A 16,556-nucleotide genomic window follows, 5' to 3' on the forward strand; every position below is an offset into this window, starting at 1 on the left:
ATAAAATAGTGAACGTACGGCATCATAAAAAACTTATCAGAAACAGCCAATTAACGTCCAAGCAAAAGCGAACTTTTAGACGCAAAGCAAACAGGTGCGTCGTCGACCTTCCGGCGCCAGCTGCGAAACCACTGTGTGCAATCGTTAACTTCAGGCAAAAAAACAAACCAAGACCGTGCAATATGTGCAATTAATTGTGGTAGCATCATATTTCGACTATCAGCAGCGTAGTTTCCTAAGTTCTATTAACGGGAAAAACGCTAAATTACAAGCACGCCTTTCGTCACCTGCGATACTAAACGAACACCCGATCCGTTAGAAATTAGTGCATTTCTAAGCAAAAAGGTCTACGACAATCAGGGCATCCAATGGCAGAAAAATCTAAACTTTTAGACCTTGAGGTCCTGGCAATGCACTGATTTGGACCTTTAGGTAAACTCCCGACGTAGATAAATTAAAAATATTCATTAAAAGTTCAGAAAAGATAACAAAAAATATGAGATAGGATTAATAACACTTGACCCACCCTAACCCAAACGCTAACCCGAATCCTAACCCAAATAATGTGCGTTATTTTAATAATTCTTTAAATTCTGGGGAAAAAAGCCCAAACTCGGATGGGCATAAGATGGTTTCTCGTCCATTGTATTTAAGATTATTACGTCACAAATTGAGGTGTTGCACTGATTGTCGTAGACCTTTTTGCTTAGAACTGCACTGATTTCTGACGGATGGGGTGAAACGAAGATAGAATTTCCCTGGTGTTAATATGCCACGATTAGTGCAACATCTTCGCCGAGCTGTCAGCCAAGTCAACTAAATTACAAGCTGCGGTTAAGGAAAAATGAGTTGTATCAATTGCACACTTAACACGTGGTCTTAGAATATGCTTAAAGAGCATAACTTTGCGTTAACTATCATTACATAAAAATGGTATACCAACATCGGATATTAGCGCAGAGAGCGAACAGCGAGGAACATTAACTGCGCCTAACTCGAAGTTTTTAGCGAGAAAAAAAGAAAGAAGGTTTGACTTATCATTGTCAATTGTCGAATACACACTTGCTAATCAGTCAACCTAAACGAATAACGAAAGAGAAAAACTATCCGGCGTTTACGGTCGACCAAACAAAAGACAAAAAACGGCGTTTTGGGCTCGATTTTGGCTTGGCAACGCGTGACCCAATTACGGAAAAAGCACGCCGCTTCGAGCAGTTTAAACCGTGACAAAAACGAACAAACGATAGTATCACTTGTAAAAAAAAGCGGGGTAAGAACTCCCAACTCCCTTGGATGCGCCACTGGGGGCAATGGATATTGTACAATATTTTTAACCTTCATTAGTAATAAATCTCATTTTAAAATTCAGGGGTGTGGCAAGTGTCCCCCCCTATCCCACCCCCTTACCACCTCCTGGGGGCGCCCATGCCACCGGTATAGGCTATAAAAAAACAGAACTGACGTACAAAACCTAGAACGTCGTACAAACCTAGAACGTCGCCCACTAACTGAATTTGCACACATAATATGTTAATTAACAAAATTCACTTGGCAAACATGAAATTATATTACTTTTTGTACCTTTTGTTAGGCACGCGAGGAACGATTTTACTACGAACCGCTTGCAAATCTGCGTAATACCGAGGACTCAGCTTCGAAAAAGAAGTTAATTGGAGGTCTACGTGTTGTCAATATTATGGTAAGAATTAAAAACGATATATTTAACAAATTAGTGTCAAGTACGGGGGCTCTCAGCTCCACATCTACTTTTACAATCTAAAGTGGCCCATGCTGGAAAGTTGTTTCTAATCTTTTCGGTGTGCCAGGATTACACTCACAGTCGTTTTGGTAACTGAATCTACAGTTAACCAAACTGTTTTGCTTTTCGTGCCAATTTTTGTTCAAAAAGTCGCTCTTATCAAAGTTTTTTTTAATTTTTTATGTTCGATTATAGGGCGGTGAGACAATGGTCCTCTCCTAAATAAAAGTTTTGCTTAGTTATCGCTTTACTAAACTTTTTTCAATTCTAAAAAACGTGTTTCATACTTTGGGCTGACTTTTAGGCCTTTCAACGTGTAATGGCGAAAATGATAATTTTAAGATTATTATAAATTATACTTTTTTCATACTCTCCGTTTATTTCATTCGACACAGTAAGTTTCAACGATAACGACACAACATAATATATTGTATATTATAGTGCGTTCGAGCATTACCCCAGGCTACTTGCCTGGCCTTGCTTGCACGATAATTCGATTAGGTCGACTGATTTTTGTAGGCCTTTACGAATTCATTCAGCGTTGAAACCATTGATATAAGCATATTTTGCGATTGTTACAATGAGAGGGCTTTGAAAGAGTCATTTCGCTAGGAATTTTCCAATTACAAACTACTTTTATTTTGTAAAGTATGCATTGAAGTATGCCTAATTTTTTTTAACTCTTTTGATAGGAACTTTTTTACTCCATTATCACCCCCCTCTAGTTTTCGTAATTTTGCGATTATAATTAGGCTTCGAAAGAATCATTTCGATTTTTATGAACTTTTGTGATAATATATTCGAATGTTATCCTGCATACAGTATTCTTTGTCCTTTTAGCTATTATTATAAGTTTAAATATGTTTGGTCAAGATATTGGTTGGTAATATTAGCAAAATCGTTGTACAAGTACAAACCAACAAATACCTAAGCCGTAAATTGCTTTGTCTTTTTCGGCGGTGATTTAAATTAACCCATTTCGTATTTCGATAAAATGCTAGGTCTTTGGCTTTTTTTTGAACTGTTTGCTTAACAATTTTATAAAAGAACAGCATTTTGTTTTTCTTTCGCATTTGTATAGATGAGCTTTTATAAACCAGAAAAAAACATTGACTTATGTCCCACCGTTCATCAGTAAATTATCAAAAAAGTGACTGAAGACGCAAAGACACTAATACACTACCATACAACAATGCTTTGTTTAAATCAATGTATTTCTAATACAGGGGTCGGCAACCTTTTTCTAGTCGCGGGCCAAAACCAAACTCAGAAAGGTCTCTGCGGGCCGCACAAAATGTTAACTAAGAATTGTGTTATTGAAATGTTAGAACACCTGTTAGTATCCCTATTTTTCACTTTCTCTTGGAAAAATTAAGAAACAAGTGTTTCTCAATGGATTTGTATTAGTTCGGGTCTACATATCAACCCAAAAAAAGTTTCAGCTCATCCGGCCTGGGCAAAGTCCCCATTTTGCATTTTCAAAATGGCCGCCATAAAATACAGGTTTTTGCTCATATATCAGGTTCTACATCATCTATGAAAGAGATTATGGTGTTAAAGTATATTTTTTAAGGGTTAAGGAACCGAAATAGAGTATTAAGAAGTACACTTAGTGGTCGCCATTGTGTTTTTCATGTTTTTGAACATTTCTGCTATTTATTTTGAGGGGTGTAAGAATTACAAATACATCATTTGTAAAAAAATGTTTCCACAAACGGCCATTCAGTCACTGGATCAATAATATACAGCATCGACAATTAAGAGTAATTTCTAATGTTATGGCTACATTGGTTTCCTGCTTTGCATTTACAGCATATTGATTTTAATATCGCTACCATATTTTTAGCACCCAAAAAGAGGACATTTTGCTACGAAGAGAGTTATAAGTGACGATTTAAAATCCTAAGTTTTAAAGTGAATAGTCACACACGCTTTATTAATTGGCCTTTTTACATGTGAGGTTCGGTTGTAATTTTTCTGGCGCAATGTTTGCAACAACAATGAAAAAGGTAGAACTTATAAGTCAATTTCAACATGTTTCGTGGCTACAGTATTTTTTTGGAAATAAATACCAAGTCTCGCCTAAAAGTCTTGTTGAAAGTATAAGCAACTAACTTGAAACATTTTGGGCATTTTTGAGCGACCTCGGAGGACCATTTACTTTTCTTGAGGAAAGAGAACAAATCCAGATAGTTAAAGAAAGGCAACTGCCAGTTGTTGTAAGACTCGGAGGATTTCATCTCCTAAAGAGCTTTTTGGGTTGTATTGGACTTATAATGGCGGGTTAAGGTTTGGAAGATGTGGCCTACTTGGCCTTTTATATGGCCCGCATACTGTCACTCATATGTTAAAGGGAGCTGCATATTCAAAATCTCTCCGAGTCCATTTTTTTAGCAAATGCAGCTGTTAATCGTACAATGATGACACGAGACGAAAATGTTAGTCTTAGTATATCGATACAGTAAATAGAACAATCGAGAAAATCAAGCAAGTATCAAGAAAATCAAAGCTCTGGGCTTTATATATCATGATACGTTATCACTTGTTAGGCAATACCTATAGCCGCAGGACGATTAAGACCACCTTCAGACAGTAGCATCTATATGCGACGATTTGTTACTGCGATTGAGAAGGAATTCCTCTAGTTGTTCCACGATACGTGAAGTAAAAACCAACCACCGTCTATAAGAGGGGTTGACAATCTACGGCCCGCCAATGTAATTCATCCGGCCCGCCGCCTCTTTGACAAACTAAGCACGAGTCCATTTAAAATACTTTTTGACTATGCGAAAAACTTTCGCGCTTCGCGCTAATAGACCTTCTACATCCGGTTTGTTTACGTTTTGATGCTGTCTTTTGAAGTTTTGAACTAGATCAGCGCTTCTTTACCGTTGCGCCATTTTCTGTGCGGCTCGCAGAGACCTTTCTGGGGTTGGTTTTGGCCCGCGACTAGAAAAGGTTGCCGACCCCTGGTCTATAACGTGAACATTTAACCAAATTTAGATTTTTCTGGTTTTCTCATTAACTTGTCCATCCTAAACAAAGCTAATGGAATAGGTGTCATCTCATATTTAAATGCTCTTTCGATGTCTCTATCTCTTTCAGCAAGAACAATAAGTCGGTTAAAGAGAACTGTTTTTTTTTCAACGTAAACCTTTTTAGGTCCAACTTTTATATGTTTTTCAGGAGAACTTGGTGGTTTACTTTTATAGAAGTTTTAATAGGTTCGAGGTGAGTAGCATGGTCCAAAATTTCTTGGATAATTTGACCAATATGCCATGCTTTTTCACAATTAACAGAATTTGTGTCGGTTGTAGTCAGTCCTGTTGAGCGTGAAGCTATCACAAGAGGATCGCTTACTGGTATAAAATAATTGTGATACGTAAACCATTCAACCATCGTAGTGAAACATTCATGGTCTTTCTGTAGACGTATTTTTGCCAAATCTTTGTAACTTTGATTGTATCTTTTAAAATCGACCCTTTCATCCATCAGCCTCTCAAGATGCTTTAAATGTGATAAGCTAGAAACCCAAACTTTTACTGAGTTTGTATGGCGAAGCCTGGCGCTTGTGAGACTACCTTTTTATTTGGTTTTCCGCATAAGAGTCTTCTCTGTTGTCATGTCGGAAAACTGTTCATCACTGTTACGAGTTGTGTGAAATCCATTCGCCCGAAACATCTCGTATGTATGTGGAAATTTGTCTTTTAGTCAAACATTTCTAGTAGATATAGCCTTCCACTTTTGACATAATGGCCATCACTGACTGCTGCAAATATGTAAAGCATAGATGCTACTGCCTGAAGGTGGTGTCAATCGTCCTGCGACTAGGTATTGCCTAACAATTCATTATATGTCCAATACAACCCAAAAAGCTCTTCAGGAGATGAAATTCTCCGAGTCTGACGACAACTGGCAGTTGCCTTTCTTTAACTATCTGTATTGCTTTAATCCACAATGGCTGATCGAAGTTTATTATTACGGGAATATCATGTGAACAGCTAGATATACATTTTCTGGGTGTAGTATAAAAACTGTTGACATCATTTGGGAATCATTAAGAATGATCGGCAGAAACTCGATCGTCGACTTCTCCACCAAACCGGTATGATACTTGTGCATAAATCCAGACCAGTTAGGATGACTTATGTTGGTGTCAAGTACATTAGGTATATAGGTAATCATACATTCAGCCTTATAAGATCTGGTGTTTTAAATGAAATCTCCGTTTTCATATCTATAAGTTGTTTGATTGGAATATACCTCCTAACTGAAAGTAGGCCATGCCATATTTAAAGCATAATAAAGGTCAAGCGAAACAACACGTGCATAAAAATACATACTTGTACTGATAGTAGTAAATTAAAAACAAATTTGGCCTAAATAGCTAGTTTTAAATACAAATATTAGAAACACTGACGATCTGAAATCTAAATAAATAAATAAATATTGAATTCCACCTAATGGTGAATTCCCGCACCCCCACACCCCGTCTATAGTCTTCACGACTATCTAAGGTTTAAAATGCTCTATTTGATTCCTTAAACCTCAAACCATTTACTTTAACACCATAATCTCTTTCATAAATGATGTAGAAGCTGAGATATGAGCAAAAACCTGTATTTTATGGCGGCCATTTTGAAAATCCAAAATGGGGACTTTCCCCAGGCCGAATGAGCTGGAACTTTTTTTTGGTTGATATGTAGACCGCAAAGGATACAAATCCGTTGAGAAACACTTGTTTCTAATTTTTTCCAAGATTGGTCCTTTTTTGCTCGAAAATAAGCATACATGTGAATCAGGCGGGGCTCAGATATTTTTTGCCCTTAAAAACGTGTTTAATTACATTTACAGAGCCAATAAAGTGTTGACGCAAAGGGCGAAAGAAAGCGTTTGTTTGATTACAAATTTCAGTCCACACGTTCTTCATCCATACTACTAACGAAAATTGTAATAAATCTACCGTGATAAAACGTGATAACATTTAAAGTTAATCTAGCTCAGTGGTTGTTAACCGTTTTAAGTCAAGGCCCACCTGGCGAGCGCAGCGAGCGCGAATTTTTGGGGGGTATACCGGTATTTATTTTAATTTCTTGAATTTTTTATTACATTGCCGAAAACAAAAAATAAAAAATATGTGTCCAATATTTTTTTAATATGTTTTCGCGAAGAATTTTTCGCAATTACGTGGTTAAAATTGTCAAAACGTTTGTGAAATAGACTCGTGTCTAATTTGTCAAAGAGGCGGCGGGCCGGATGAATTACATCGAAAAAAGTTGCTTTATTTTAATGTTACTTTTTAAAAACATTGTGTCTCTTCATTTTTTTTTCAGATACCTGTCTTGGCAAGTGACCAACATGGAACAGGTGCCGATTTCACGTTGCCCTTAGACATACCAAGTGAAAAAACGACTAATGGTAATGGACGGTGCAAGGGCGACACATCGGTTAAAGGTTTCTCTTTCCTACCTAGCGTGATCGGTAACTCATTGCCTAAGAAGAAAACTAAAAAAGAGCAAAGTAAAAACGAGCATGAAAAGAGCACGGTGTGCCAATTCAGTGATTTAGACTCGGGGATGTCTCACTTTCCCATGGATATATACCCAGAATCGAAGTTCATAAATAAGTCAATGTACCTTCCTGGAAAATCGCCTATAAATCTCCCTCGGATGGGCAAAAATCAAGATGACGAAGATGGCAAAAAAATATCAATCCATGCTGATGTGGATCAAAATGCGTTTCAGCGTCGCACAGCAACCACTATAGAACTCCCTATTCATAATAATAAACAAGCGATTGTAAACGGCTTCCCAAAACGATGTGCATTCACCACTGCAACAGGAAAATCTCATTTAATTGGTATTTTATGTATCTAGATTCTAAAAGATTAAATTTGCGGCACGGCATATGAATATCAAATCTGTTTTGTGAAATAAAAGTAAGCTATAACTGAGGTGGATAGTGTATAAAAAGGGTGCGTAATGTGCTTAAATATACTCGTGCCCATATTTTGATTAGAGACTAAGATAGTTATAAAACTTCTTTTGTATTCATTACTGTTTCGTATGTAAACATGTGTGTTAATGCTTTGAACTGTTTCCCGAGTGCTTTTGCAACTTAAAAATGGGCTACAATATTAATAATATCATGTCACTAATTCAACTTTTCTAAATTATATTTATTCATAAACTCTTAACCACCAGAAAAAAAAAACATGATTCTATAACAGGTCCAGCAAACAAGATGGATATAATAGCGTTCTACAATAAAGCAATGCGTGACGGATTAATTAGCTATGACGAGTACATCAAAAAAATATCCAAACTATCATTAACTAAGGTGGCTCTACCCAACAGTTCAATGCGACATTTCCAAATAGTCAGGTAAGATTAACACAAACTTATGTACCTGTTGCTTACAGTAGTGGTCTCCAATCGTGACCCCCAGTGGGTTCACCTAAAAATTTTGTGGGGTCGCCATACCTCATCATATTCCTACTATTTTAGTACGGTTTGGGGATTTTGTTTTCTTTACGATGACGTCATACTAATTTAAGTAAGTGAGTGAATCGTGGAGACAATTTTTTGTTTCTTCTACATAAAATTGTTGTCTTTAAATGCTACCAAATCAATGTGATGCAATCAAGGTACCCCCAATCTGTCTAATTATGTTATTGAAATACTCATTCCGTTTTCAACTACATGGCTTTGTGAAGCTCTGATTTAGCGCAATGAGCATAATATTAAAAACGAAATATCGTAATCGCTTGGAAGTAAAGCATGACATGCGGTTATGCTTGTGCAAAGTGTGGCCGCGGTTGCAACAACTAGTGGTTACTGTACGGGCGCAACCATCGCACTGAATGCAATTTACTGTTGAAGCAAATTAAAATTTTGTGTTCGTTCGTTTGTTAAATTCAAATTTATATGTTAACGAAAAATTTCTAAAAGCAATCCTTTGGTGCACATGTGTAGCCACAATTCTCTGGAATTGTACATAATTTACGAATATTTGCTAGTGTTACTTTATTCTGACACAAAATGGGGTCGCAAACTTAATTCTGATTTTATTTTAATCAAATTCGCTTGTTGAAAAGGTTGAATACCACTGGCTTGCAGGAATAATACCAGTTAATATGAGATGTAGCAAGCCACTCGTAATGCTGTTGTAGTTGTTAACCTACTATTGTTACAAAGTTTTCCTTTCGCGATAAAACCCCAGCGTTAGATCGCAAATTACGGTCGAAATTCAAATATTATTTTGTTGTCGGATCGGCATCGATACCAGTTACCACCCTATGGGATGGGTAGCGATATCTCCCTGTGCATCTGGATCGGCTTAGATCCGATATTATCGGACATCACTAACAGCGGTTATATATGGACAATGATAGTCCGGGTTACAATCTGCTAAAAATGAAAACATAAACACGCTGCTTTGTGATGACGTAGTAGATTAATAATCTTCATTTTATAGTACAAGCTTTTACGAACGTAATGCTCCTAGCGAAATTCTTAGGATATAAATTTCAAACTGCCACAGTTTTAAATAATATTTTGCGATAGGATTTCAAGGTATATATAGTTAAGCAGAAAAAAATAACATGCCAGATAGAAACCGGTTAGTTCCTAATTTTGTTTAATTTGTATATAGCCTATGTACAGTACATCGTACATATATATCGTAACAAGCGTGCTTGCGCTTACAATCACCCCTGACGTACTACATTTAAAACTTACTGCCAACAATTCTGTGGGCCAGTGGTCCCGAACCTTTTTTAATACAACTCCAATTCTATAAAAACATCAATCTTGTTAATCTTGCGAACAAAACTACTCTTTTGAATTTCTGAGTATCGCAAAAGCAATTACAAACAGGGAGTCGAACCGTTTGACTTTTCCGGTTCAGGTTTTTTCCATATCTCAACATGTTTGCTGGTGAGAACAACGAAAGTACCTATTCATTATTATCAGCAGTATGTTCTGTTTAAAAAAACAACACCACGAAGGCGTAAAAATTGATAAAATTAATTCAATACACGAATCCCACTGGGAAATTACATATATAATCACTAACCTAGAGGTTAAAGGGGTCCTAGTGATATTTATACGAAGCCAAATATAAACAAAACGTACGCACCACTTTTTGTTATTTTCAAAAACCAACTAAAGTTTGTTGAATGCCTTAAAAGTTGTTTTTTATACTAACGGGTCTGTTTCCACATTAGGAAAAAGGTCATTGAAATGGTGTAAGGGAATCAGCAATAGCTCAAAATTTAATTACGATGTAGGCATAATTGGTTTTGTTTTTGATTTAATTGTCAACGGTGTAATTTAATAAATTATGTGGTTTAAATTGAACATTGTTTTGTTGTATTTAGAGACAAAAACCACGACATGAAACCCAGGCTAGCTCATGTTGATGTATCTCCGATCAGCGTTCCTCAAACCTCACCAGTCGAAAACCTGTCAAACAGCAACTTGACAAACCTCTTTCGACCTGTGCCAACGAGTGATAGGGGTACCGGTAAGTTTTTTCTTTTTAAATAATTTAACGCTCATTATCGTTACTTTGTGTAGTGGAATGCCAAGGGAAATGGGGAATAAAGTTGTAGTTATTTATTAAGTTATATTTTTACCATTTTTGGATGCGTTCAGTAGTATTAACTTCAACATATCTAAATATACATCTTACTGTATTCTCTGATATATATGCCCCACAAACATTTTAGTAATATTTTGCATTTTGTTATAGGAAACCAAACAACTTCGCGTAACAGCCGGCAATATACCAGTGGAAACAAGTTAAACGAACCCACCTTTCTGCATCGTATTGATATCGGCCAGGAACTTCATTCATCCAGTGTTACGGTTGACAACTATAATTCGGCAGCTGAGTTGATGACAACGGATCTTAGGCGTTATAGCCATGTGCACCATCCCCACTTGTCCAAGCACAGTAACCAGCAATACCATTGGAATCATGAAGCAGCTGTATTTATGCCAGGATTAAACAAAAACATGACATCTTTAAACAGCCTACCACAACCTGGATCAAACCACAAAAGTGTAATAAAAGCAAACAAGGAAATAGAAACAAAATATTGGTCAACTGGAAATCATGAATCATTTACTCCTGAAGGTAAATAGGCCTATGCAGGAAAAAGCAATTTTTATAACATATATTTGTATAATAAAAAGTCTTGACTATTTTTGGCTTAGTTCGGGGAAGGGTTTGTAGTAGCTAATATTGCTTTTCGTGTTTTGTTGTCTATTTAAATTGTTTTGTTGTCAATTGCTTTGTCGCAATCTCCTGCTACAACCTCCAACTTTTACAGTCTAAACTAAAGTTACAATGGCTTATTTGCGTCACTATTTTATGACCTCATTATTCATTAACGTAAAAATTGGGGAATTCCCTAAGTTAAAAATTCAGGACCCCCTTTTGAATTTCTGGAAAGGTCCCTGTACTGTACAATGGTTGAAAAGAGCATTTTTATTAGAAAAAGTTTATTGGTTATGGTAAACATGTTGTTTACTTATTCTGATATATGCAATATGAAACATAAAACTGAAAGTGCATTTAATTACATCGAATGCTCGATCTGAAAGAACACAAAGTACAATGTGAAGTAATAATCGGGGCCGGTTTTTTTCATCTTTTAAAAAACGAAAGTAACAAATTACAAATGGTATTAGTTCTGTCTAAATCGGAATAAGTTCTAAACCTGTCGGAATATTAAGACCTAAAAAATCAGGCCTATACAACACTTTAACTAACCACAAACCCCACCCCTAAGTAGGCTACTTCACTAACTCCCCTAGTAATTTCAACACTAACGCATTTTCTAACCACACCCATTACCCACCAATAACCACAAACAGGACCATAAAAACCCGGTGCCAAAACAGCGGCTCCCCTGACGTCGCCGGTCTAACTAGGGCGTCCAAACGTAGTCCTAAAAAGGCCGATGCCAAGATGAATTTAAGCCTTATTTTGATGAATTTAGGCCTTATTACGATAGATTTAGGTCTTATCCAGACGATTTTGATTGTATGCTGTACTGGACATTACTGCGTATTTGGCTGTATTATGTTGTTGGTCTTAATACTATGGTTTTAGAGATTGTTCTGCTTTTTAAAAACTACATACGTTCACAATGTTATCTTGTGGGCTTTAATTTTCCTACTAGGCTTACATAAAAGTTGAAAATATATCTTAATTTGCGAAGTTTTGCAGGATACCGAAGTGGACTCGATGTTTGTTTTAGGAACCCATAATGCATATTAGGTTTATAACCCATAAATTAGTTGGCACTTCAAGTGAAACACTAAACACATAATCCCCTTTGAAGAAAAACTCCACGCGAGTTTTACATTTAGTTAATCTTGTAAAATAATGCATTCAAAATAGCGTTATTCTACTCCTGGCCATCTTCATGAAACCTTTTATTATGTTCCTCATAAACCTCAAAACATTTAATCTTTACAGGGTTACCTACGTCAGTTGAGCTGCCACAAGAATTAACTCCAAGGCCTCTCGGAAAAGTGTTACGACAAGAAAAAAACGTTGCCTTTATAAATGAAACTAAAGCTTTGCAACAATTTAACGAAGCATTTTCTGAATTTGAGTTTGATTCTGTTCAAAGGATAAATCAAAACAACGCATTAACCGGGAACATCCCAAAGTTTACCTATGGTGAAGAACTTATGTCTAATGATCACAAAGATTTGGTTGAGGCACAAGATATACTTCAATCGATAACAAATGGGGTAAACAAACAAGAACGTAGCTCACCACTGACAGAATCAGTGTTTCAGCCACATTTGGCCAACATGTTTAAAACAATTAGGAAAGCTAAACGAGTCTCAGAAACACAAGGCTTTTTTCCAACAAATATAACACAACAGCTTACATCAACAATTACTGAGAAAACAACGAAAAAGGTTAGTACAGAAAACGAAGATCGTAATTTGGTGTGATTTGAAAAACTCTGCATTAATGAAAAACATTCAGTCAAACAATCTTTTACACGAATTGTTTTACAACAACTCAGTAAAGAAAAAAATGCGGTAGCATTTCCAGTAGCTGAAAAAACGTAAAACAAAGGTCGCGATTGGAGATACAAATTATTATCACAAACTGAGCACATAAACTATATTATTGACTTTTAACCGGACAACAATCTACTACCTAAAAAAATAAAAAAGCAAACAAAAAGTTCACAATTCTGGATTCGTATAAACGTGGTTGTACTACGCTTATCAGAAGCCGCAAAATTGTCTTTTCCTTAGAAAATTCATTCTAAACTCCGTCTAGAAACAGTAATAACTATAAAATAAACTGATGTGAAACATTTTACATTTTCAAGCCAGCTATTGTATCAGTAAACCTTTTAGTATAATTCACTATGTAACACAATTTTGGTTTCCAGCTTCTAGGGGTCATTTCTTGATTGGTGAGGCCTTAAACTCATGTATTTTTTAAAAAAACTTTGCATTTTTGAATACGATTTGGTTTTCTGGAAAATCAATAAACAAATGCATTTATTCATCTTGAATAGCTACACGGCATACCAAATAGCTGTTTAATTTGGTATGTAAAAAAAGCCCGCTACCAGGCGCACATCTAAACATTTTGTTTGGGAGTCATGACATTTTTAAGATGACATCACAAAGTTACATCTAAACGTGACGTCATAAAAAGTAACCTCATGAACCCAAACACAGTGCGTTTATTTGGTTCTTAGATTGGACCAGTGTTACTAATACAAACTTTCATGTTCAATGTGGCGAGGGCATGGCAACGTTGCAAAGACATGTTTGGAACCCAAGTATATATTAACTTAAAATAGGCAAAACAAAAAACAGTTTGGGGAAGGCATGTCCACGTGACCCCCCTTGGATCCGTCCATACAGGAAAGCGCACGGCACGGATATCCGGAAGAGTAGTTTTATGTCCTAATAAATAAAGCGTAATAATCGCACATAAAGTTGGTCAAGTCCGTGAGTATAAAGGGAACATACCCTTTGCCCTAAACGTTAATTGTAAATAGTGCAAACAGAAAATCGTTTTTACGTTTAACATAAAAAACATTCAACCAAATGCGAATAATGTTTCAAACCTACAAAGTTAAATTATACTGGAAGTACTTTCAGATATATCGAAAGATTTAAAACCTTTTTGATACCTATGGTCTTATTTAGTTTAACGTTAGTTTGGGCATGTAATGGTATTTTGGAACGATGTTATTATGTGTTTTTGCGCAAGACTACGCATGAATGTTACAATTTTTACCCATTGTACTCGTGTATGACATCTGTGAATCCTGTTCAGAAACCTAACTTATGAACTGTGTGCTGTTGTGTAACAGATTTTATATTTATAGATGCAAATTCGAGAAGTCTACCTATACATAAAAGTCTTATATATTATATTGTACACGGAAATGTCAAAATATATTGCGAGCAAACGCAGTCGAGCGATAAGCATAGCCTACCTAGAAATTGTGTGATTTTTTTGATGTCTTTCTTGTAGGGCTGCGGAGTCGGTTTAAAATAACCTGAGTCCTACTCCGGCCAAACAAATAAACCCGAGTCCGAGTCCCTAATCCTGCTCAAGGTGCTTTTCTCTTACAGCTGTATTTTACCCATTTGCGTAGCTTAGTTAAGGTAGATATACGGCAATTTACTCATAGGGGTGTGATACAATTTATCCACCCACAATATATGGTTGTAAAATAGTCAACCATATATTTTATTCCACCTATACAATTTACAGATTGCGACACCATCAGTTTCGAAATCGTACTGCGCATGCACACGTCGGACTCAGGACTCGGGTAGTCTTACGTGGTCTTACTCGAGTTCCGAGTCCAGAGTCCGAGTCCAGCAAAACAAACCGAGTCCCGAGTCCGACTCCGCTGCCCTGTTTTCTTAACTGTCTTGCGTTCCCCGCCTGTTTATTTACTTTTTCGCCTACATATATTGTGTTTACCTTGCATCTTATCGCCAATAAATAAAGGCTACCATATTTTAGGTTTAAAATCGAGACGCTTGCAAACAGTCACCAGATCCAGCATTTTGGGGGTCATTTCAGTAGGACGACACAAAAATACGTCATAGCATTATATCTCGCTTATCCTAGTTAAGTTTATACTAAAAGACTAACACACAGTGGAGACGTATAAAGCAACAAAATCTACAACAAAAGGAATTATTTATCATTCCATAATAGCCTACTGTTTTGAATTCCTATCGTCAGGGAAACAACAACTCTTACCATCATATTAATACTTAACTAACTAGTGTGCAAGCAATTAACAAGTGGTTCTCCACAGACCACGAGTGGTGGCGTTCCTCAACCCTTTGTGGTCCCTTTGCTGACGTTTTGAAAAATGTGCCATGGAAAACCACATCGGAGGTCTTTAAAGTAATGATGAAAACCGCAAATTCAAGTTTAACTCTATAACAATGGTTGTTAACTAAGGGGGCGCCAACCAAATCTTAGGGGGGCGCGAGCTCTACTCTAATATTTAACATTTCTACCATTTCTTAAGCATGGATATTTTAGCTTTCTTAGCACTAGTGAATTTATGTTTTCTATTACCATTTGTTTAAACAAAAACAATAACGTAAACTTTTTATCTTACCCACTCTGGATATTTCAAAAGAGCTAATGTTCGTTATATCAATTAGGCCAATTAGACACCTCTAACTCAAAGCAGGTGTGTTTTCACAGGGTAATACGAATTTACGGAATGAATGGGCGGAATGGTCGGAACGCTCACTAATTTAAGTGTTACCCCGTTAAAACAATTATTAAACCAACGCACAATATTTGGGTTAGGGTGGGGGTTAGCGTTTGAGTGAAGGTGGGTCAAGTGTTATTATATTTAATAATAATACTGTGAGCGTTCCGACCATTCCGACCATTCATCATTCCGTAAATTAGTGTTACCCGTTTTCACAGCCATAGGCCTATACTAAAATTCCATATTTGGTAAAAAAAAAATCCAATCTTGCTTCTTTAAGTTTTGCCATGATTTAACTTGCAGCTTAAAAGTGAATATAATGCTGTGTTAGATTTCTTGCCTTGTTTGCTTACTTTTGTAATGTTTTGTACGGGTGCCGGGAAGGTTGCGCAAGAACGTTACAATCGCTTTGTTTTTGTCATTAATACGTTACTGAGTTGCAGGAAAGCAGTTAATTTACCTAGTTTAGGACGGTAATTTGGAAAGTGTACTTTTTCTCTGCAAACGAAAAAGGTATACATTGCTTTACATGTTCCAGAAAGTAGCCTAAATTGTAAATTAAAAAGATAGACGACAACTGAAATTGCTTGACTTGATATTGCCGGTAAGACATATACCTGAATGTCGTGCAACGCTGCTGTAGTGCGCCAGTACGGCTTATTGATTACTACAGTCTATTTTTGAAGAATTTTGCAACTGCGTTGATCGTTCAAAAACCAACGTGTTTTTCGGCTTGGACAGATGATAATAGTTGGTGTGTATATGTGTTACTTGTTACATGTGTTAATTTTTCGTTGACGCCCCTTCGCTTTCTCAATCGAAAATATCTGCAGAAGAAGCTGCTACTCGCCCGGGTGGTCCCAAAGCCACACCATAAAGTGGGGCAACGCAACATGCTTAAACGTTAAACGTTTCTAAAACCGACTTAAATATAATGCATCACACGAAAACTGTTTTATCAATATTAAAGCTGTTATACAGATCCTTTTATGTAACTTAGAGTTGCGGCATGTCAGTAAGTCTTCTGTTCTTCCCGGCCTAAAT

General features: G+C 36.5%; 1 protein-coding gene across 2 annotated transcripts in view; it reads left to right on the plus strand.

Annotated features, from left to right (window-relative positions):
- LOC146136263 (uncharacterized) overlaps positions 1 to 14,768 on the plus strand; it is a 35,049-nt gene extending 20,281 nt beyond the window's left edge. For both annotated transcript variants that reach the window (XM_083395381.1, XM_083395382.1), the window contains exons 4-9: positions 1,592 to 1,699; positions 7,093 to 7,618; positions 7,989 to 8,142; positions 10,140 to 10,285; positions 10,514 to 10,900; positions 12,251 to 14,768. In XM_083395381.1, the coding sequence (XP_083251507.1) occupies positions 1,592 to 1,699; positions 7,093 to 7,618; positions 7,989 to 8,142; positions 10,140 to 10,285; positions 10,514 to 10,900; positions 12,251 to 12,741 (1,812 nt within the window). In that variant the 3' untranslated portion in view covers positions 12,742 to 14,768. The remainder of the gene's footprint in view (positions 1 to 1,591; positions 1,700 to 7,092; positions 7,619 to 7,988; positions 8,143 to 10,139; positions 10,286 to 10,513; positions 10,901 to 12,250) is intronic.
- Positions 14,769 to 16,556: the final 1,788 nt, after the last annotated feature.

This window comes from Ascidiella aspersa, chromosome 8 (assembly GCF_963924565.1).
Source record: "Ascidiella aspersa chromosome 8, kaAscAspe10.2, whole genome shotgun sequence".
In the NCBI taxonomy this organism is placed as follows: domain Eukaryota; kingdom Metazoa; phylum Chordata; class Ascidiacea; order Phlebobranchia; family Ascidiidae; genus Ascidiella; species Ascidiella aspersa.